Source organism: Onychomys torridus, chromosome 8, assembly GCF_903995425.1.
Source record: "Onychomys torridus chromosome 8, mOncTor1.1, whole genome shotgun sequence".
Lineage (NCBI taxonomy): Eukaryota > Metazoa > Chordata > Mammalia > Rodentia > Cricetidae > Onychomys > Onychomys torridus.
This window is the reverse complement of record NC_050450.1, coordinates 45,301,081-45,324,504: the sequence shown is the minus strand read 5'-3', so window position 1 is coordinate 45,324,504 and position 23,424 is coordinate 45,301,081. Positions and strand designations below refer to the sequence as shown.

At 46.6% G+C, this 23,424-nt stretch overlaps 1 protein-coding gene across 2 annotated transcripts in view; it reads right to left on the bottom strand.

The window, feature by feature from the left end:
* The window catches only part of Gria1 (glutamate ionotropic receptor AMPA type subunit 1), a 324,981-nt gene that overhangs the window by 92,628 nt on the left and 208,929 nt on the right, over nucleotides 1-23,424 (bottom strand). For both annotated transcript variants that reach the window (XM_036195347.1, XM_036195348.1), the window contains exons 8-11: nucleotides 20,013-20,117; nucleotides 11,915-12,025; nucleotides 10,771-10,977; nucleotides 5,979-6,349 (exon numbers count right to left, since the gene is read on the bottom strand). In XM_036195347.1, the coding sequence (XP_036051240.1) occupies nucleotides 5,979-6,349; nucleotides 10,771-10,977; nucleotides 11,915-12,025; nucleotides 20,013-20,117 (794 nt within the window). The remainder of the gene's footprint in view (nucleotides 1-5,978; nucleotides 6,350-10,770; nucleotides 10,978-11,914; nucleotides 12,026-20,012; nucleotides 20,118-23,424) is intronic.

The following is a 23,424-nucleotide window of genomic DNA, read 5'->3' as shown; positions in this document are numbered from 1 at the left end:
GTTGTATTACAGAGCTGTAGTAATAAAAAGCACACGGTATTGACATAAAAATAGACATGTTAATCAATGGAATTGAATTGAAGGCCCAGATGTAAATCCACACACCTATGGATACCTGATTTTTCATAAAGAAGTCAGAAATACACAATGGAAAAAAGAAAGCATCTTCAACAAATGATGCTGGTCTAACTGGAGGTCAGTATGTAAATTGAATGCAAATAGATCCATATCTATCACTCTGCACAAAACTCAAGTCCAAGTGGATCAAAGACCTCAACATAAAACCAGATACACTGAAGCTGATAGAAGAGAAAGTGGGGAATAGCTTTGAATGAACTGACACAGGAGACAACTTCCTGAACACCAATAGCACAGGCACTAAGATCAACAATTAATAAATATGACCTTTTGAACTTGATAAGCTTCTGTAAGGCAAAGGACTCTGTCAATAGAACAAAACAACAGCCCACAGAATGGAAAAAGATTTTCACCAACTCCACGTCAGACAAAATACATAAAGAACTCAAGAAACTAGACATAACAAACCAAATAATCCAATTAAAAAAGGGATAGAAATCTAAATAGAGAATTCTTAATAGAGGAATCTCAAATAGCTGAAAAACACTAAGAAATGTCCAACACCCTTAGCCATCAGGGAAATGAAAATCAAAACAACTCTGAGATTCTATCTTACACCTGTCAGAGTGGCTAAGATAAAAAATACAAGTGACAGCTCATGCTAGAGAGGATGTGGAGCAAGGGGAACACTCCTCCACTGCTGGTGGGAGTGCAAACTTTTACAGTCACTTTGGAAATAAATATGACAGTTTCTCAGAAAATTAGGAATTGATCTACCTCAAGACCCAACTATACCATTCCTAGGCATATATCCAAAGGACCCTCCATCCTATCACAAGGACATTTGCACAACTATGTTCATAGAAGCTTTATTGATAAGAGCCTGAAACTGAAAACAACCTAGATGTCCTTCAATTGAAGAATGGACAAAGAAAATGTGGTAAATTTTCACAGTGGAATATTACTCATCTGTTAAAAACAATGATGTCATGAAATTTAAAGACAAACAGATGGAACTAGAAAAAAAATCATCCTGCCTGCGGTAGCCCAGACCCAGAAATACACTTACAAGGAGGGCTTAAGGTGCCCTGGGGGCTGGGGGAACACAAGGCTCTCCCTGGGAAAGGGAAATAGAATAGATTTCCAGGGTGACCTGGGGATTGGTGGTGTTGGGAACAGGATGAATCAGGTGTTGGGGGAGGGAGGGAGAAAATACTGAGAGAAGTGACTAGAATTGGGGGGCATTTCTGGGGTGAGGTGGGAACCTTGTGCAATGGAAACTCCATGGAATCTATGAGAGTAACTTATCAAAGACTCCTAATAATGGGGTACACAGAGTCTAAACTGGGCATCTTCTGTAACCAGGCAAAGCCTCAAATGGAGGGATTGGGTCCAGGCACAAAAGCTTTGACCTACAGTTTGTCCTGCCTGAAGAGTGGTCTAGGACTGGAAGCTAGCAGAATTGTCATCAGAGACCAGAGAGACTTCGTCCATTAACTGATGGGAGCACATGTAGAGTCTCACAGCCAAACATTATGCAGAACTCCTGGAGCTCTGCATATGAGTGGGAGGATAGGAGGAACCAGAGGGGTCAGGGATACTGTGAGAACACTGCCCACAGAATCAACTTATTAGGACTCATGGGGGCTCAAAGAGATCAGGGAGCCTGTAGGGGTCTGAACTAGGTTCCTTGCATATATGTTACAGCTGAGTAAATTGGTATTATTGCAAGATTCCTAAAAGTGGGAACAGGGACTGTCTTGGACTCTTTTGCCTACATATGGGACCCTTTCCTCTTACTGGGTTGCCTCGTCCAGCCTTGATGTGGTGGTATGTGCCTGGGCTTATTGCAGCTTGTTTTTCTGTATTTGTTTGATGTCCCTGGGAGGTCTGCTCTTCTCTGAGGGTAGGCAGGGGTGGGGTAGGCTGATGAAACAACAACAACAACAACAACAACAACAACAACAACAACAACAACAACAACAGATCTTTGGGCACAAGAAATAGGCTTGCCAAGTTTATTCATAGCTTCTAAATCACCACCAAACAACTGAAATACAAACAGCATAATCCATGATCACAGCTAAGGTGATTCTTAGTTTGTATTGTCAAAGCTATCAAACCCTCAGTTTATGTGAACATTTCAAAGGGAAGGGGAGGAATCATGAGAGCATTTTAGTCCTATTTGTGGGCAGACAAGCCTGAAAGTGTTCCTGCTAGATGTTACTATATATCTGTGTGCTACTGTGGAAGGCACCAACTGTAGGTGCCCTGACCAGTCCTGCAAGATGGTTCCCCAGCACCAATGACCCCTGTTTCCACTCTAGCATCCATGAAGCCTCAACTCTTATTTTCCTTGCCTCTCTTGACTTCATAAGAACCCACAGAGCCACCGTAGGGGGTGACCATTTTTTTTAAGTTTTTGTCTTCCTGATCAGAGGATGTACATATGACTGGGAACAGGGTTTCCTGTCTCTGTCTCTTGATGGATGCAGTGTCTGGGAGTTGCCAGCATGTGAACAAGATGCCCAGGCCAAGAGAAAGGCAGAAGGGCCAGTCCTGGTTGATTCCCAGGTTTGCTAGGGTGGAACCAGGGGGGTATGCTCACATTACTGTGATGGGTATTTTTGTGACACTTACAGAAACCTCTATGGGGCCATAGTTAGTTGGGTTTTGGTTATTAGACATTAATTACTTTGAAGATATTATAAAGACATAATTTTTGAGGGAGGGATCAGGATCTCATGGTTTTTGTTTTTTGAGACAAGTTTTCATGCAGTCTAGGCTGGCCTTGAACTACAAATGTTGTTTAGATGCCTCTGAACTTCCAAACCTCCTGCTTCCACCTCCATAGTGGTGGCTTACAGGTATGCACTAACCTGTTGGTTTCAATGGTGCTGGAGTGGAACCTAGAGCTCCAGGCACACTGGGCAGGTGTTCTACTGACTGAGTTCCTTCTCCAGTAGAAAAACTATTGGTATATAACCCAGGTACATGCAGTTGATGGATTTTAGTTGCCCATACCCCGAGTTTAGTGAGCTTAGGACACATTCTTTAAACAAGAACAGTGGATGGAGTGTAGCTCATCTGGAAGGATGTCTGACACTAGGGGCAGCTATCAACCTTGAGTGTGCCATCCTGTGCTGTGTTGGTCAGAGGCACACCAGGGCACAGGGAAATAGTTTGTCATTGTCCAGAATTGTCTGCTTGACATCTATCCAAGTCACTGTCTTAGCATCCTTGCTTTTGTGTCTGGGTCAGATGAAATGCACACATTTTCTGTTTAATTTGTATTCCCAAAAACCATTATGGTGCATACTTTGACCCCTAGTGAAGGTTGTTAAACTCTGTGATCAGTCAAGGTAGCCTTGAGAAGGGAAAGTGTACTGAGACCAACACAGCTCCCTAGGGTGGTAGCTCATTCCTGTGTGGATCAGATGGTGACATCCAGTCACACATCCTTCCCCTCACCTCCTGTGGAGAGGAGTCTCAGAATCCAGAGGTTGCGTCTCTGGGATGAATTACTGGTTATTTCTGCTTTGTCTCTGGATTTCTCCAAAAGAGGGCACCAGACTGGCAAAGTGACAGGAGCAGTGGTAAGTATTAGCCAAAACCCAATGTACAAAGTCCATGAAAATCATGTCCACTTTCTGGTTCTCTTATGTGGTGGCTAGGTCCTGTGTTATAGGCTGTACACCTAGCAATCACGTATAAGTCTTGTAGGGACACTCACTGCTGTGCTCTTCAGGTCACACATGAGGAGCAGAAACACTGACTGAGTGGGGTTGCTTTATCAAGTTGAGGAGGAAGGTGGCTTGGAGGCTGCTCCTCACCATGGTGTTGGTTCTTAAGACACTCCGGTGGGTCTCTCAGAAGCCATGAGAACACAGTCTATACATCCTGTGGTCCATAGATCACACTCTCAGGGGCTGCCAAAACCATGGGAGTGAAGCTGGTCAGGAGGGGCTGTGGAAAATGCACAGTTCATTGCCATTCTGTTTGGGACAGCCATTGCCAAACTGGTACGGATTAAACAAAGCTGTGCCTGACAGAGGATTCAGTGGTTGTGGACTATGCACATGAGACCCTGGGAAGATGTGAAAACCCTGGAAGGCAGACCACAAGGCAAGTGTCTGTTCTCAAAGGAATGGACAGGGAGTAAGCTCACACTGTGCGCATGGTCCCATGTTTGTACACGACACGGACGCATCCTGAGCCATCTCTTCCCACTGTTTACCCAGTGGCTGGATTTATCTCTAAGTAAGCCCTTCCCCTGCTTGGTTTCGTCTATCTTCGCCTTGTGTTTGCCAGTATTGGCTGAGTACCCAGTCTCACACCTTCTCTCCCACGTCACCCCACCCCCTCCAACTGTCTTCTTATTTAAAGAACAACAAGATTAAAATGGTGAGCCATGAGGCAGACAAAGTAAGTCCTGGGGGAGGCTGGGTAGGAAGGCATTACTCCTCCTCCACCATTAGGAACATTGGTCCTCATTCACACTCAAATGTGAATTGTAGATGGAGGTAAATATGCCTGTAGACACATCCATGAGGGTTGAAATGTATGCACTTAGACTTCAGTAGACCCATGGAGGCCAAAGTCTAAGCCACATTCACTTCTTTGCCTGATTTTGAGATGTGGTCATCTCCAAGGGAGTAACCATTGGAGAGAGAGAGAGTTCACAGACATTGGCCATGGAAATACAACACACAGCAATGCTGTCTTCCTCACTGGGTCAATTCCAGGGGGGTGTAGCATAAACATTCTAGAATGAAGCCAAAGGAATACTACACATCAGAACAAGATGTCAGTGAACCAGGGCATTGGCCACAGTCCATAGTTTTCTAGTCTGTGTCTTTCTCCCCTTTCCTTTATATACTTCCTCATGGCTTCAAAAGTACTTTTCCTAAAATAAATTGTATGAGCAAGTCTAATACACATGATGATCAAAAATGGGGCCACTGGGCTTCTGTATATGTGAACCACAAGAAGCAGGTTTATAGTGTCATCGAATTAAAATTCTCCGCTTTGCAAAAATTAGAACCAGAAAAAGAGAAGAGGAAACCAGGGTCTCCCTGGGTAAAGGGAACTTGGCCAAGGCCACACAGAGGGACCATTGCTGGATCCAGTGCTCCATTGTGCAGGTACAGAGCTCAGCTCTGTCACCAGGGCAACTTTGTGAAAAGAGGGTCATGGGAGTCCTGATCTGGTATGAGCATTCGATTAGAGGGTGTCTCCTGCTAGGGCAATGGTAGATGTTCAGGAAATGTTGGTTGTACCAAATCTTTGTTCTTCCTCTGTGCTTCTCATTTACAGAACATCAGTCACAATGATGCCTGTGCATCTAGACAGCCTATCAACCAGGCAGCAGACAGTGGGCTGAACCATAGAAACATCGAGAATAACCCACAACATGCAACGAACAGTTGACCCAAACAGTAGTAGAAACTCAGATGCAATGAAATCTGGGAAGAATTCTTATTTTGTGTGTGTGTGTGTGTGTGTGTGTGTGTGTGTGTGTGTGTGTGTGTGCCATGTGCACATGTTTGTGGAGGAAATAGGTCAACTTTGGTGCTGTTCCTCCTCAGGAACCATCAGCCTTGCTTTCTGAATCAGGGTCTCTCGGGGGGGGGGGGGGGGGGGGGACAGGAGACTCACTGATCTAGGCTGGCCAGCCAGTAAGCCCAGATATTCTGTACTCCTGCCCTCCAGTCCTGGGGTTACAAGTGGATACCATCACTTCCAGCTTTTTAACATGGGTTCTGGGATCAGACTCAGATCCTCATATTTAAACAGCAAGCACTTTACCAGCTCTAATTCCCACCTCTTGAATATCTAATAGTTTTTCATCCCAAGAACAGTATAGCATCAAGTAGAGGAGATGAAAAGAGCCAACTGACCTGGGAGAAATGTCACATCCTTGTTGCATGAAGGCCCCCAGAGAGAACCACAGGCTGTTGAATATGCCAAACTCATTTGACTGGTCACTGGTTGTCTGCTCTCGTCCCTCTTCAAACTCTTCACTGTGCCATTCGTAAGGGCTGAAACGGCTGACCAGGAAGAGGACGACGCTCACTCCGATGTAGGCAAACACAATACACATCCAGATCTCATAGGCCAAAGGGTCAAGAAAGGAGAAGACACCTGGCTTGGATTTTTGTGGCTTCTTAATCATGATGGAGATTCCCAAACTCATGAATGGCTTGGAGAAGTCAATAACTTCCTCCCGGACCAGGGTGATGGTCAAGGGGGCTACCGCCACATCTGCTCGCTGAAAGGATCAAAGCAAAACAGGTTCAGTTGAGCTCAGCATCTCTTTCTCTTGTTTTTGTTTTGGTGTGTGTGTGTGTGTGTGTGTGTGTGTGTGTGTGTGTGTGTGTGTGTGCGCGTGCCAGATGTTGATATCAGTTGTCTTCATCACATAACTGCTTTCCACCTTGTTTTGGAAGACAGGGTCTCTCCCTAAACCTGGACCTCACTGATTGGCTAGGTTGGCTGGCCAGGTGAGCACTTGCTGTCCTCTGTCTGCATCTCCTCCCCAGTGCTGGGATTACAGGCTTGCACTATAGTACTAGTCTTTTTACATGGATGCTGGGAATCCAAACTCAGGCCCTCATGCTTGCTTAGCATGTGGTTTATAGACGGAGGCCTCTTCCCAGCTCTTGTTTCTATCTTTACCGTAAATATTTTTTATCTTGAAGGATGTGGAAATGGTATAGGAACTTGTTAAGTCCGACTGCTCAGACACTGTAAAGTATTTTTGAGAAACGGACAACAGCTTGCTCCTTGACAGAGGAGCTCATTCCATTATCCGACAGCTCTACTTGCTGGAGATGCCTTCCTCTTCCTGCAAGAAAGAGGTTGCAGCTGTGTTTAGCCAGTGGCTGGGTTTCTTGCTTGTGCTCTGAGACCCCTCCAGGCCTGCTGCCCAGACTGATTACATTGGGAAGCAGATACAATGCTTACTCAGCACACTCTATTCCCAACACCTAGCGAGTTAGTTACTCAGGGATGCTTGAAGACCATGGGGCTCAGTGAGAATTAGCCTTAAGAGCTGGAGCCAGAGCTGAGCTGCCCATAGATTGCCCCCAGAGGCTGCCCTTTGGGTCCCTCAATTCAGGACTTACAATGTCAGTACATCCCTCCATCTCCAAGAACACATGGCTGTTGCTTTGTTTGTTTAAGCCAGTTTGCATCTGATTTCTTTTATGCATAGCTGAGATTATCCTGACTAATGAGATGGTGAGGGCAAATTGAACCCGATAAACATTTACGGAATAATTATGTATAAGCTCTAGGATGGAAGCTGAGGTAAACTATGGCCCCCCACAGTTAAGGGTTATAAACTTGTAGAAGAAGTTATCATACCACACATGTACATGCACACATACACACGTGCACACTTATCAGGTCTCCAAGGTAGATGAGACACTGCAGGAGAAGGGGGAGAGGTCCATCAAGCTGGGAGCCCAGGGATTTCAGCATGCAAGAGATGGCATGTCAACGTGACATTAAAAAAAGGAGGGCTTTGCATGTTGCTCTGGTAGGGAACGGTATTCCAGGAGGAAGGAACCATGGGAGGAAGGGCCTGGTAGTGACAAAATTGAGCCAGATGTTAATTTTTTCCTTCCCAGGATGATTGCTAAAAGTCACCCAAGTATGTAGTGTTTGAATGTCAAATCTAGTCTGTTGGTAAGCAGAGAAGAGTGCCAGGCACGCTCATCTGTCCTTGGGCAGTGCTGGGACATACCAAACAACTTGGATATAGTAAAAAGGGGCCAGGGTTACAGAAAATCGTCTGGGTGAGGCAGTTGGGAGCTGGGCTCTGTGGGGCAAACACTCCCATCACAGGCCTGCAGCAAATACTCCCCATCCTTATTTGGGAGCTGACCACAGGGGTGGGAGGATGGGGGTAGGGTGGGGTGGTGGTGGTGGTGGTGGTGGTGGTGGTGGTGGTGGTGGTGGTCAAGTGGCTCACAGGAGCCGTGTAGCTCAGAGAATGGCAGAGTCAAAACTCAACCCCAGGAGTCTGCTTGCAAGTATTACTCTTCCTGCTCCAGCTATGGACAGACAAGAAGACACCTATGGATGAAGGCCCCAAGGCACATCCAGGAGCCACAGACTCAGTTGCAGCATGCCCCCCACTCCCATTTCTCTCCCTGAAATGCCTCTGGCTCATCTCTCAGTTCCTCCCAGCTTCACAGTCTAGAGTTCGAATGGGATGCTGTCTAGAGAAGTGGATGTCTTACTGACGGACAAAAGACAGAACTCTGGGTTGTGAGCACTGTTATTGGCCATGTGTCCTTCGACCAAGCAGCTGAGCCCTCAGAGCCTCCGTGCCCTCCTTTACAAAGTGCAGAAATGATCTTATCTGCCTTCCAGGGCTGAGGAGAATAGGGGAAACAAGATGAGTGCGGTGTTTAGCATGACACAAGGTGTCCGAGAGGGTATGAACTAGTTACCTCTGTGGGCAAGAACCAGGGAGAGAACAGACACTCTTAGACTCCCAGCAGCCACTGCTTTCATAGAGCAGGAGGCTTGGTGGCCTGTAAGTCAGTTTTTTATTTTTCTTTTTTTAACCTCACTGGTGGTTTGTGGTTGATAGATATTTCCTCAGCGTCTCTCACTTTTCTCGAGGGAATAGAGTGGGACAGATGAATCAAGATAAAGGAAAATAGTTTTATGCTCAACATGGCCTCCCTGGGAATCACTGATAAGAGGGACAGATCTAACGGATAGGACATAAGGCCTCAGGCTCAACATGAAGTGAATAGAGGTGACTCCAGGTCTCTGGAGTATGGATGAGCCTGATAGCACACTAGCTGCTGGCACTGGGGTTGTGCCCTTGGGATGGTCACATATTTCTCTGCTCAGGCCATGGGCTTTATGACAAAGAGAACTGCATTCCAGGAGGTGAAGGCGAAGATGAACGTTGGAGAAGGTGAGAAGTTCACAGCAATTGCCATGGCAATGACCTTAAGAGCTCAGAGGAAGTTCCCATGGAAACCAGCCTCCAGATGCAGCAGGACCCATCCAGGTCTCTGTTTCATTGATGGAGTTTCCAAAGTGAGAGGCATCAGGGAAGAAGAAAGGGAGGTGTGGACAGCGTTTCCCACCCTGGTCTCTACCCTCACAAGTCACCTGGAAAGCCACTTTTCTTCAGAATACCTTCTTCCTGTGGTCTTTATCTCCTTTGGTCAGGTATGTACTTCATGGCCATCATGACTCCTCCTGCCCTGATGTGAGGCTCAGCAATCCTCCAAAATGATCAATTCCTCTTGACTGTCACCTGAGTACCAACCCGAGGCGCAGCCTGAATTTCAGCTCAAAGATTCAATTGTCATTTTTAGGACCTATGAGGGAAACCTCCACGGCTTTCTTGCACATTATGGGAACTGCTTTTGGTTATTTTGTTGTTTTCTCTAAGACAAGGTCTCTATCTCAGGCTGGCCTCAAACTCATTAAGGAAGAGGCTAGACTTCAGACCTTCATGCACCCACCTCTGGAATGTTGGCGTTGCAGATGTGTATCATCATGCCCAGGATATGTAGTTTTGGGCACTGAATTCTGGGTCTCATGAGCACTAGACAGGGACTCTGCCAACTGAACTGTGGCCTCTGCCCTTCTACTGCCCTTTGTTGCTCTACTTGAGAGGCCCCCCCCCCATCTCCTGGTGCTGACTGAATCAGCTTACACTCTTGCCTTGTCATCCAACTTTTCTCCGCAGCTCCGCCCAAAGCAGTCAACCCAGTGTTGGCTTGACCTCACCTTATTAACTTTACTACCATCCTGTCATTTATACTTAGGCACTCCCAGGCCGCCCATCTCTCTGTTTCTATTTCAAGATGACTGTTTTCCAAGTTCCACACACTCATGAGGCTAGAAATCTTCACGAGCTCTTCTGAGGAGCATGTGGTTTAGACTCCTGGATCCTATGCTCTCTACTATTGTCTCTTTAACCCTAGGTTATGTGCAAGGTCTGGGACTCCCTAGACACTGAAAACACCACTGGCCGTCCAGTGCCTGCTCAAGACTGTGTCAGTGCATTGATGCTTTTGCAGTAGTTGCCCAGGGAGTTGCTTGAAGTGTGGTGTACCACACAGATGGCTCGGGCCTGCCCCTACCACACAAATGAACAGAATGTGAGGCTGAGCGAACCACAGTGGAGCAGAGATGAGGTTCTAGAATGAGAAGCCAGGGCAGTTTGAGGGGAAGTCTTACCTGCTATGAGGGGAACAAGAGAGGACGTGGAAAAGCATTCTGGAAGAAGAGTTAGAGATGGAGGATGGCAGGCGAGGCCCGAGGGAACGAAGCATGAGGGGGCAGCTGGATGATCAGAAGCCGTAGAAGAGTGATTTCAGCAAGGAGTGACCCCACTGTGAACCTGGGTGCAGGTGCATCTAGTCCCAGTGGGAGCCACAGATGATACTGTGTTATCTGCCCCAAGAGAGCTGATCCTGGAGCTATCTATGCTGTCACCTATGCTAGACCATGGTCAACTGGAATGACAGGCACTGAGCCAGGTTGAGTGAATTAGGAGCAAGAATTTGGATCCCTGTGTCTTAAGACAGTAGATGACTTTCTGTTCAGAAACAGCGCTAGTTAGAGTGGGAGTCAATTTATGCACAGAGCCATCCATCCAGTCAGTTCTTTCCTGTCTGCTTCCTTCCCCTGTCCTCCCCAGGCACTTACTCCATAGACCAGCTCTCCCACCATGCCATTCCAGGCCTTCGTGTCGGGATCCCGGGCTCCGTATTTGCCATCGCTGACGATCTCGAGTCGGTAGGAGTAGCCCACATGCTTGGCGATCTCCGCAGCCAGCTCCACACAGTAGCCCTCATAGCGGTCATTGCCCTCAAACTGGTTGGCATTCTTTTTAAGCATCACATAAGGATCTTCCTGGTGGAGAAATAGGACAGAGGGTGTGGCCTGTGGGTGCATCTGTGAGTGGGGAGGACTTTGATCTGGCAGAGAAGGATGCTTCCAGTGTTTTAAACACTGGGAAATCTCTCTACTCCCTTAGTAAGTTCCCTACTCTGTTATAAATTTTTTGGGAAAAGAAAATAAATACTGTCAAAATAAGAATATTTTGTTTTTGTTTTTAGCTGAGGATGGAACCCAGGGCCTTGTGCTTGCTAGGCAAGCGCTCTACCACTAAGCTAAATCCCCAACCCAAAATAAGAATATTTTATCACAGAAATGTAACATGACTTTCCAAATTATGTTTTTTTTTTTTTTTTGAGCTGGGGATTGAACTCAGGGCCTTGTGCTTGTTAGGCAAGCACTCTACCACTGAGCTAAATCCCCAACCCTGTTCTTTTTATAATTTAATATTTTTTATGTGTATGGGCGTTTTGCCTACATGTACGTCTGTACACTACATGTGTGCCTGGTGCCCAAGGAGGTCAGAAGAGGATATTAGATCCCCTGGGGTATTGAACCCATGTCCTTTGCAATGTATTTTTAAAAGATACCTCTGAATAGATTATTGGATGTAGCTTATCAGAGGATGCAGAGTAAGTGTAGATCTCAGAGATGCTGAGTGAAAACTCAGAACTGCTTATCTACAAGGCATGTCTCTTCCCAGTCTCTGTGGTTTCATCATTATTATTGTTGTTGTTGTTTTATGAGACACTCACTACATAGCAGAGGCTGGCCTGGAACTCTACCCTCCTTCTTAGCTCTCCAAGTGCTGCGCTGACAAGCATGCATGGCTGTGACTAGCTTCACCATCTCCATCTATGGCATAATCTTGGCAGCCTCCATTCTGAAGTGGGGTGTGCTTGGGTGGGTCTAGCTGGAACTTCAGGTAAACCTGATGAAGAAGTATACTCACGAGGATTGTAGTGACGATGTAGGTTCTGTTTTGGACGCTTGAGTTGTCCCCTCCAGCCTGAGCATCGGTGGCTGCAGGGACAAACTTATCATCTTCATTCCAGTAACCAATCTGTTAATGAGAACAAGGCAAAATCATGATTGGAGGAGGAATCTTGGAGCTGGGTGTGGTGGCACAGTGATCGATGTACCAGAGTCTGTGGTGCTGTAGGCAGAAACATCAAGAGGTAAGATGCACCCCAGATCCCCTCTCCATCCCCAGGGGACCTCCTCACAGTGGTGACTAAGCCCAGAGCTTTTCCATCTGGGAGAACAAAAGTTTAACTCTTTATTTATTGAAACTGTATAGGATAGTGAAAGTGAGGGCTGTAGGGTTTAATTCCTTGCTGTTGTTTTCACAGCCAATCCATACCTCCCCAGAATATTAACCAACCCCCCCCCCACACACCTATGCTAAACAGTAGTTTGCTTGAACGCTACCCTTGTTTTTAGAGTCCCTACATTTCCCATCCAGATTTGACTTCCGGGGAAAGTTCACTATCCCCCATTTACTGCTGCTTTTCCTGATTGTTACAATACCGGGTCATACTCAAGGGCAAAGAAAATTAATTTCTAAATATCGGCAGGGTATCAAAACTTTGCCCAAGGCCTTTCAGGAAAGTTATTGAATCCCAAATGCATGCAAGGCTCTGAGCTAAATCACTTAGTGGTATGCAAGAAGGTTTAGAGAGATCCTGAGATGTCTAAGAGGGAGTGTTTCACCTGAAGAGACATGGATCCCATCGACACACAGTCCAGAATGCTGAGAGTGAGTGACAGAGGACTTCAGAGAAGCACAGGGCTAGAGTGGGATGTTGTGTGAGGGAAGGGCTGTGGGAGATGATGGATGGGCTTGGCCTGAGCCTCCCAGGTCAAGGAGGAGGATAGCCCAGTTGTGGAGGCAGAAGTCTGCCAACAAAGGCAAGTTCAGTGGGCAGCAGCTAGGCTTCACCTGGGAGAGCAGTGGGTGTGTGGGTGTGAGTAGCAGAGGGTTTTGATAGCCAGGCCAAGCAGTGGAGACTGTTCTGAAGGCAGCAGAGAATCATGGAAGGTTTGGGACCACAGAACAATCTAGCTAACACATGTACACACATATGTGTACAGAACAGACACACATAGATATACATACATGTGTGCACAGCACACAGCACTCATGTGTGTACAGCATACACACAGACAAGCACACACACACACATCTAGACTGTCCATACCTCCTTCTCCTGCTTCTCTTTTCTTCTTCCCTTTAAATTCCTCTTCCTCTTCTCCCCCCTCTCTTTCTACCCTCTTCCTTCATCTCCCCTCTCCTCCTCCTTGTCTGTTTCTTTCTCCCTTTCTCTTCTCTCTTCCTCTCCTCCTCCTCCCTCTCTCTGTCTCTCCCTCCCCCTTTCTCTTTTCTCCCTCTCTCTCTCTCCTCTTCCCTTCTCATCTCCACGCCCCCTTTCTCCAGGCAGCAATGTCTGTCATTCTTCTGGCTGCAGATGGAAAGGGAAAATGATGGAGAGTGGGCAGTTCACAGGCAGGAGGTGGGAAGCGAGCAGCCCTCTCAGTATCCAGACCTCAGCACAGAAACTGAGGTACCATCGACAAGGTTGGTTTGTGTGGCCCTTCACCTTGATTATTTCCCTGGACATCCATGGTTTTGTTGTGATCTCCAGCCATTCACAACAGCAGCTATACACACATTCTTGCTTTGGCTCAGTGAGTTTCCTACCACCTTATCTGCTCACTTCCTGAGGGGATGTAGCTGGGCAGTGCTTGCTGTTGGCCTGGGATGCTACCTATTCATGCAATAGCCTTCAACAGCTATTATCACCGAGGGCAGGAAGCAGGTCCCTGGTGGTGAATGCTTCTTGCTCTTCTAAATGCTTTTTGTGTTTTAATTCCCTTCATCCCCATTAAAATCCCATGAGCTTGGCCAGTTTTCACTCCTATATTAGGTATGAGGATACTGTGATGTGGAGCGATAACTTCCCCAGGGCCGCAGGATTGCCATGGTGGCACCAGAGGCGGAAGGCTTCCCCCATTGCCAGGATTATATAGGTATATGCTGCTGAATGTGGCTCGTTTTTCCACGGGTTCTGGGGATCAAATTCACACTTTCATAGCAAGCACTCTGTTGATTGATCCATCTCTCCTGTCCTAAACAAGCTTAATTTTTTTCCCTAGCTGTCTCGTGGGAAAAGAAGACATGATCTTGCCAGCATTGGTAGGGACATCTGGATGCAAAGGCTCACATTCACACCTCCTAGGAGCCAGGAGACTCATGTGGATATTGGGCTCCACAGCTGGATGCATAGAAAGATGGCAAGGGTGTCTGAGGAGGCTTAGGAGATGAGAGCTGTGTGCTGGATTACCATATGGGACTTTGATTCTCTACTGAGGAGGTGTAGGGGCTTTGATTCTATCTGAAAGCAAATCAGAGTAAGTAGTTTGGTAAAGATTGGGGCCCACTGTTCAGGAGATGATTTAAAAAAATTCTGACAGGGAGAAGTCTTCTCCTGGGGCCACTTAATTTTTTTTGATCTCCTATTTTCCATCTGCCTCTAAAGATTCTTTGAACGTCAGAAACGAGTCCAGATGATAGAGCGGATATTCTTAAGTGGATGAAGTTTAAAGAGCAGGTGATCACAGAACTGTGGATTCACTTGATCTTCCCTGCATCCATCAGGTTGAATTTGAACAGGGGTACCCCAGGATTGCCTTTGAAGCCACAGCTCCTGGTTTCTCCAAACGAGGGTCATCATAACGTTGCTTATTGTGGCAGAGATGCCTCGCTGACTGCCAAGCAATCACGTTTGCCTTTCATAGTGTAGAGATAGCGGGAAGTGGTTATCCAACCAGAAGTACAGCCCATTTTGCATCCCATTGGGAGGAACACTTGTGTTCTGGTGCATGGAATGCCGGGAGAGTGATGTGCTTCTCTTCCAGACTGCTCTTTCCCAAGTTTCCAGCAGCTTGCTCATTTTCTTTCTTCCCCATCTGTTTGCTAAATGTTGACAGCCAGAAAGACCCTAGAGGACAGTGATGCCTTCTTACACCCAACTCTCAGCCTGAGCCCTACGGCCAAATCTCATTGATCTTAATCCACTAATCTCAACTTGCAAAACTTCTACCAAATTATTTTTATCACAGCTGTAATGTATGTTTCTTTGCTTCTAATGAAGCAGAACACTTAAGCAAACAATGACAAGAACCAGGCATTGACTAAACAAGAGATTCACTTCCCCTCACTAAAGAGCTAGGTTTCAGAGCTTAGTCCCCACCAGCACCCAGTGTTAGTCAAGCTAGCACATCTAGAAGGTTGAGATTAATAAGCTTATTCCAACTTTATCACCAAACATGGTGCAGGGATGTCTGATAGAAGGATAGCGAAAGGAATACCCAAGGACAGAGCAATGCCTCCACAACGCAAGGCAATGAGCCAGAGAAAAAGAGCAAGCATTGATGCCTGGGGCTCTGGAGGCCGAGGTCGAGAGACTACTGCATTTTCCTGGAGGTAAAAAGCCAGTGAAAAGTTCTAAGCAGTATGTTTCGTTGTATATTTGAAACACACTCCTCAGCTCTTAGGGTGGAAATGTGGTGAGGTAAGTGAGGTAAGGCTGTAAACACCGAGTAGGATCTGTGGCAGTGAGGAAGCTGATGACCATGGCAGGGAAGCAGACACAGGCCCTGGCTTGGCCAGCGAAGATGGAGGAATGGACGTATTGAGGCTATTATCTTAGGCTAAAATTTAGTTTGTATGTGAAAAATTGGCTGCCAAACACTCAAAACTTCCAGGAGGCATGTGGAATTGAAAGTTATGAATTCTTCTGGAATAAGACGACAATGGAGGTACTGGTAGGAATTCCAGTCACTGTGATCTTTCCTGCCTAGTTATGTGCAAGGCCAAAACTGAGTACAAACCCAGGCCAGGGAAGGGGGCACTCAAATCAAGTTGACAGGGGAAGACGTCAGACGCCATCAGTAAGCATGGAAACAGCTAGCCACACAATCAATAGGCAAAGGCGGTCCGATCTCCACTGCTGGTCCCCTGATGGAGGAACCATTAGTGGAATGCCTGCAGCTCTCCTGTGGGTGGCCACTGTGAAAATGTGTGAGTCCATCCCAATGTGACAAGATGTTTTATTCAGAGAAGGATCCCTAAGCCCACCGGAAGTCATATGTCTAAATGGGAATTCACAGGACTTAACATCACCAGAGCCAGGGCCAAACCTGCTCATTGAAACTTTAAGTTTGCTGGAAGGAAGCTTAGCACCCTAGCATCTCAGTGGGATGTCCAATTGCATCAGGATGCCTAGGGTGTGAGCAGGATACAGGTGGGATTGGAGTTTCCCAGAAGCCCTGAACCAGGGAGAGAAAGCTGCTGTTACACAGGGCAGGTAAGGCCTTGCAATGTCCCTGAAACTAGCGCAAGGTCATTCTCAAAAACTGTAGGTATTAATTTGCTTGGAGTCTGATTGCATAAAAGTCCTGAAGGCAGAGATTCAGAGGAATTGATTTTCTGAGAGTCAGATCCCTGTAGACAAAGAATGCTTAAGACCACATTCTAAGAACGGATTTAGTCACTAGAAAGTGAGTTTGAAAAAAGCCTGGTGATTAGAAAACCAGGCACAACCATTTGCTTGAGAGTTTGAAGGCTGCATGAGTGGTTGTGCGTGCTCCTGTGCAGTGCATACAGAACTGGTGTGAGGTCTCTGGCAGACAGAGGGGAATTTAAAACATGAGCCCATGGATGTGGGTGGAATGCCCCTGCATGCAGAGGCTGCTTTCCTCAAACTTGTACTGTGGAGGTGTAGACATAATCTCGTCCAATCCTTTGAGGTCAACTTCTTCTTTCCTTCCTCCTCTGTTCCCCACTCATTCCCTTTCTCCCTTCTCTCTTCTTTCTCTTCTCTTCTCTTCTCTTCTCTTCTCTTCTCTTCTCTTCTCTTCTCTTCTCTTCCCTTCCCTTCCCTTCCCTACTTCTTCTTCTTCTTCTTCTTCTTCTTCTTCTTCTTCTTCTTCTTCTTCTTCTTCTTCTTCTTCTTCTTCTTCTTCTTCTTCTTCTAAAATGCCAGAACCAAGAGGCTATTCAGTGGAATCCCTCTCGCTTAAATATCCAGACCTAGCTAGGTTTAGCAACTATCAGATGGATGGCACACAGGGAGATGATGTCTGATTCTCATATCACTACCCCCTTTCCTCAATGCACTGTAAATGGTGGACAGGAATCCGGCTTCCTGTAAATGGCTCCCACTACCTGGGGGAGAGGATGATTCCCATCAGCAGCCTCCCTAGCCTCTTGTTTGTAGGCCAGGCTGATCTTGAACTTCTGTTCCCCCTGCCTCACATTCCCTAGCATTGGGATCAAGGGCTGTGCCACCCACCAGGCACAATCTCCATATTTTAATAGTACAAATGCATAGCTTTTAGGCACTGTACAGGTATCAAACTTGTGCCACTGGCAAGTGGTAACAATGGTCACTTTGATGATCCTGAGGTCATCCCAGGTTCATGGTTGCCGGTTTTCTTTACTGTTCCAGCCCTTTACAAATCACTGACAGCATCTGTGTTCCACTGTAAGGCAAGGGCCATAGCTCTTCTGAAAGCACCATGGTTAGGGAATGAGGTCGTGGGTCTGTTGTCCCTTCCTGGAGTGGCAGGATTCTCCTGGGGAGCCCATGGACCCCAGCACTGTCCTGATTATGTTGATTGGATCCTTTCAGCCTTGATAGCAGCCACAGATAAACAGGGGATAGGGAGTCAGGAGCCCTGAGTAAATTGTCTCTTGAGCTATGGCTCACTGGGACCTTGTGAAGCCTAATGGGCTTTTCTGTCTCAGTTTACCCATGGAAAAAGGGATGTCTTTCACTTTGGCCAGTACTAGATAGACTAGGTATACTCATGCCCTGAAAGAGGTGAGAAAGCCATCTCAGACCATCCAGATGCCAGTGTGTGCATTTGACATGCTCCACAGCTACTCAACATACCACTGAGATAACCTAGGTGTGATGTGTTCCCATTTCAGAGATGTGAAAGTTGAGGGTTAGGATGATTAAGTACTTTAGGAGAAGAAAGCACCTTCTCTAGAAGCAGGAATTGGAAGAATCAAGCTGACAGAACCAGACTCTTGTGGTGGGCAGGCTAATACCATCTCCTCTGAAAGATGTCCCTATTGCATACATTGAGTGTGACCATGTTGTAGTAAAAGGGACACACAGTTGAGATAGAGAGAGGAGCCTGGATCACCTGGGTGGGACCCAGCTAGCTAACAAGCTCTTTAAAGTAGAGCCTTCCCCAGTTGTGCCAGGGAAGCTGTGCCGGAACAAGGTTGAGAGGAGTGGTGTTTCTGAGCCTGTGGTTAGAGACGGTAAGCCAGGCATTGGAAAGTGGGAAACCTCTAGAATAAAGGTGGCAAATGAAAGGAAGCCTCCAGAAAGGAACATGGTCCTGCCAGCACTTTGACTACTTAACCCATCCACGTATGCCACCACAAGGTGAAATACTTGCGTGGCTTGAAGTCATGGTTTGTAACAATCTATTATGGCAGCTGTAGGAAGATCCCACAGCCCCGATGAGCTGAGCCAGGATAGAGAGTAGAGGTGGGTTCTATAGTGGAGTAGGGTGTCTAGGCTTCAGGGAGCCAAGAACGCTGTGTCCTCAGAGCTATCTAGAATCTTCTGCAATGGCAGCAATGCGCTGCGTCTGCACTGTCCGATGTGATACCCAGGAGCCACATGTGGCTCTGCAGTACCCGGTAATTTTTAGATTTTAATTCATTAAAAAATAAATTTCAGTGACCTATGTTGCCAGGTGAGGATATGTAATCCAACCTTGGAGACACAGAGGATGCTGTGTCTGAGATACTGTGCCAGCTTTCCAGGTACCAGGGCTAGCATTTAGAACTTCCAAACAGCAGAGAGCCTTGAATCATCTCAAGGAGCCCAGGAGGTCAGCATTATCATGGTGAGCTCTGTCTACCTAGGCTCAGAGATCTGCCCAGATCCCAAATGAATAAGTGGAAAAGTTGCACTTTGGTTCCAGGATCCCGAAAAACCCACAGCCCTCCACCAGCTTCCAAATTCTCAACACAAGAAAGCAGCCACATTGAAGGCTGAGGGCAGGGGAGACAGAGGCTGCCAAGCAACAGAAGAAAGCATCCGCGAAATTTGTCTTCAAGGAATACCCTTTGCTCTATGTGCCAAAGGCTGAGGAGGTATCGACCAAATGAAAGACAGTAGCAGGGTGAAGAGCCCATCCTCCCAAGGTCTGTGAAGATTCCAGAGCAGAAAGGAGCACATGGATTCAAAGAACCGAGAGAAACCAGATTGCCGGGAGTGGCATGAAGGACGTGTCAAAGGTCAAAGGTGGAGAAATTGACAGTGACCAAATCACACTGGGTCTTAGAGTTTAAGTAAGACCAAAGGATCTGCATTTCATCTTAAAAGGTCTGATATGAATATTAATGTTATATAAGAACACGCACAAATGTGGTTTTCATTTTGACTTCTGTGGAGAAGGGAGCAAAGCTGTGAACAGGTGTGGACAATGAGAAGAGGGTTAACCTCCCCATTAAACATTCTAGAATTCTTCAGAATCCCCAGTAACATCTCTGCTACTGTATATACATCTATTACTTCAAGTTCTTTAAAAAAAAATGAGGCCAAATCTCATTCTCTGTCCTTGGCTAGTCTCAGACCTGCAATAATCCTCAAGCCTCAGGCACTCAAACATTGGGTGAGGATGCCAGGCTCTTCGTTTTTTTTCCTGAGTGGGTTTGTGTGTGTGTGTGTGTGTGTGTGTGTGTGTGTGTGTGTGTGTGTGTGTGTGATGGCTCTCATACACTGCCAGAAAAAAAAATCTGGGAGTTGAATCTCTAATTTATAGAGAGGGAATCAATTCTCAGAGAAGGGACCCAACTCTCTCTAAAATCCCGAACAACAAGTGGCAGAGCAGAGACCAGAGGAGTCTGGGATCCACATGGCCTGAGCCTCTTCCAAGGTGTAGACAAGGCAGGTGTCCAGGGCCCTCACTACCGGCCTGAGCCTCCACTCAGCCCAGTCAGCCAAGGTGGCCCTTACCTTGCGGATCCCATCATGCTTCATTTCGATCACGTGGAGGGTATAGTTGGTCCGGCGCCCTTTCTCGTTAAACTGCACGTTTCCAGTCAAACCCTCGAATCGTACCTGAAAACAGAATCAAATGCTGAGCAGTGGAGCTGCAGACTCAGAAGTTTGATTTCATGTTTGTCCCTGTGTTTTTGGGTTGTGTGTGTGTGTGTGTGTGTGTGTGTGTGTGTGTGTGTGTGTGTGTGTGTGTGTGTGTAGTTTTTGGTTTTCTGAAACTGTGTCTTAAATGGTGCCAATCTGGCTTTGAATTCAATAAAAACCTGACAAAGATGACCTTGAACTCCTAATCCCGCTGCCTCTCCTTCCTAAGTGGTGGGATAACAGGCGTATGCCACTGAGGCAGGCAAGCATGCAGAAGAGCTTACTGGCTTGGAAGTCTGCTTGACTGGGCTGTGCACACATCCATCCTCTCTGAACAGTGCACCTAGCAACCTGTTGGAGACTTAGGACCCCTGTCTGCATCAAGCTCATGTTCATCTGGTTTAAGCCACGGAAACAAGTTAATCCCATTAGCAACCTCTCCAAAACGCCCCGTTTCTATTCAAATGTGCCTTGGAACACATCCTGAAACCAAGGAAGATGGACCAATCTTGGCTAGACTGGTTTGGGGGTACATGTGTCATAAAGCAAACTGCTTCTCTGAGTGAGCTTTTAGGGGGAGTCTCCAATTTACAGACTTACGCCTATGCTATAGTGTGTGTGTGTGTGTGTGTGTGTGTGTGTTTGAGATCAGATGAGTTATGGGGAGGGACATACACAGTGAACATAGACCTATTAACTCAAGTCTGTCTACCAAAAAATAGAAAACCACCAAAATTACACCCTTAGTAACCTAACTCTGCCTATCTTTGAACCCCCTAAAAGGAAGACTGAAAGATAAACAGGGCCCTCAAGTACCCTTACTCACGTGGCACACTGATGATTCTGACAGCGTACCTCTTTCTCATCTATTATAACTCTGCATTGAGTAAAGTGTTCTTGCTGCTGTATAGCCTCCGTGAGCCTTTGTTTCCTTCTCAAGTAACACACCAAGAGCCTGGAAACACCCAGCCCAGATACCGGCCATCATACCCATCCTTTGTTTGTTTTCCTGCTGGAGCAAAACTTCAGATCCCAAGAATGTTACATGTGTTGAGGTTTGGAGCAGCCCACAGGCTGAAACTCCCACCCTTTGTCGAGGCTGGCATCAGGGCAGAGAGGACGTCCTCACTTAACAGGGATTAGTCTCTCTTATGGCTTCCGGCAAGCATTAGCAGAAGGCAGAGGGCATGCTCATGGGACATATTCCCATTATCCTTAGCCAAACACTCCCTCCATACCCTGCATGCTCAGAGGAGCAACTGAAGATGGAGACGCCGAGGTACAGAGGTGCCACCACTGATGAGTCAGGAGGAGACTCCACACTGGAAGCGAGCCTTAGGACTGATGCCTTGGATATGGTTGTGAGTCCAGGCAATAAAATCCCTGGATTCCGAGGACCTGGATTTGACACCAGCTTCCCCACTGATAGCCAGGTGACCTTGGGTGATTTACACTTTTCAGTCTCTACGTTACAAAACTCCTCCCTGTCTACCTTAAGAGACAGGGCTAATGCACAAGTGCAGTAGAAACCAAAACACAAAGGATACCTCACACTCAGCCAGAGTGTGCAAGGCTTTGCAGACATCTCAGGTGGCTCAAACATCACTTCTATCAGATCAAAAAAAAAAAAAAAAAAAACCTATGGCATGGGGATTTTCTCTCTTCAAAGTGGCCAGACTGAACTTGTACAGATTTGAAACTTCAAGTTCAGATTTCAGATCCAGGAGACAATATGGGGACCCAAGTACATTTCTCTGTAGAGACTGAGTAACCCTGGAGCTGAAGCTGAGTCCAGGAAATAAAGTCACAGTCCCTGATGGTGACCCTGTGTCCTCAGCTACCCCCTGCCTGTGAGTGTCAAGGTGAGTTTCTAATTGTTACAAATAGAGGTTGTGCCTTATGACCCAGCACTGCTTATATTCTCCCCTTCAAAAGCTTGAAAAAAAGGCATGCAGAGTTTTCTTTTTCAGACAGTAGTCAGAGGAGAGCTGGGGTGTGTGTGTGGGGTGTGTGTGTGGGGGGGGGATGTGCACGTGCGCGCACCTGTTCTAAAGCTGACCCTTTCTTTCATCGCTTTCTGGTTTGAAGTCTCAGTAGGGCGGCCGTGACAGGCTCAAAACACTGAGCAAATTATACAAGCTCTTTGCTCTTTCATCTGCAAGCTGGAGATGATATCTCCGCTCCTGGAAAATCCCAGACCATCCTTGCTTGGCAGAAAAAAAACAAAACATGGAACCTGCTATGGAGAATATGAGAAAGGAGTCAATGATTTCACCTTCCTCTCACCTTGGTTATTGTGGTGGTTTCAAGGGGAAATGTTCCCCCATAGGCTTATGTATTTGAATACTCAGTTTCCAGTTGCTGACACCTTTTACAGAGGTTTACGTGGTATACTGGGAGCGCATGTTGCGATGCCTCTCTGCCATGATGGACTCACCCTTCTGGAACTGTAAGCCTAAATGAACTCTTCCTTCTATAAGCTGCCTTGTATCATCACAGCAGTGGAAAGGGATCTAATACAGCCACCCTGGCCCAAGCTCAGCTCCCCCAGTGGTTTAGGTTCAAAGTAGGTAGCTCGGTGGCTAGGTCTCAGTTTAAGTAATTTATTTAGACAGCAGGGGACAAATGTATGCATGACTGGATGGTAGGCTAACTTGACCAAACAGGAAAAACATCACTAACAATACAAATGGGCACCTGCTCTTTGGCACTCATCTCAAATATCAATGTATTTGGTAATAAGACATTGCATGGGTTCATGTGACTCAGTTTCTTTCTGTGTTTGATGGATCAGATTGAATTAATTGTGTTAAGGTTAATTTAAGGGTAAATAAGATACTTTGTGACAAAAATTCTGTCCTTGCAAAATGCCTAACAATTTTTTTTTTTTTTTGAGATAGGGTTTCTCTGTGTAGCTTTGTGCCTTTCCTGGAACTCTCTTTGGAGACCAGGCTGGCCTCGAACTCACAGAGATCTGCCTGGCTCTGCCTCCCAAGTGCTGGGATTAAAGGTGTGTGCCACCACTGCCCGGCACAACAAATTTTTATTGTTACTAAGGATGACCCTGATTCTACCATCATTTCTCAAGCATTGTGCACTTACGAAGCTTCATCTGCATTCACAGGAATCCCATGAAGCATGATGCTTAGATTTTATGATTTACTTTCACAGGAGGAAGCCAGAACTCTGGGGGTAGGTGCCATGAATAAACACAAGAGGCAGGCCTGAAATTAAGAATTCCTATGGGTGGTGGTGGAGGCGGCAGCGGTGGTGGCAGCAGTGG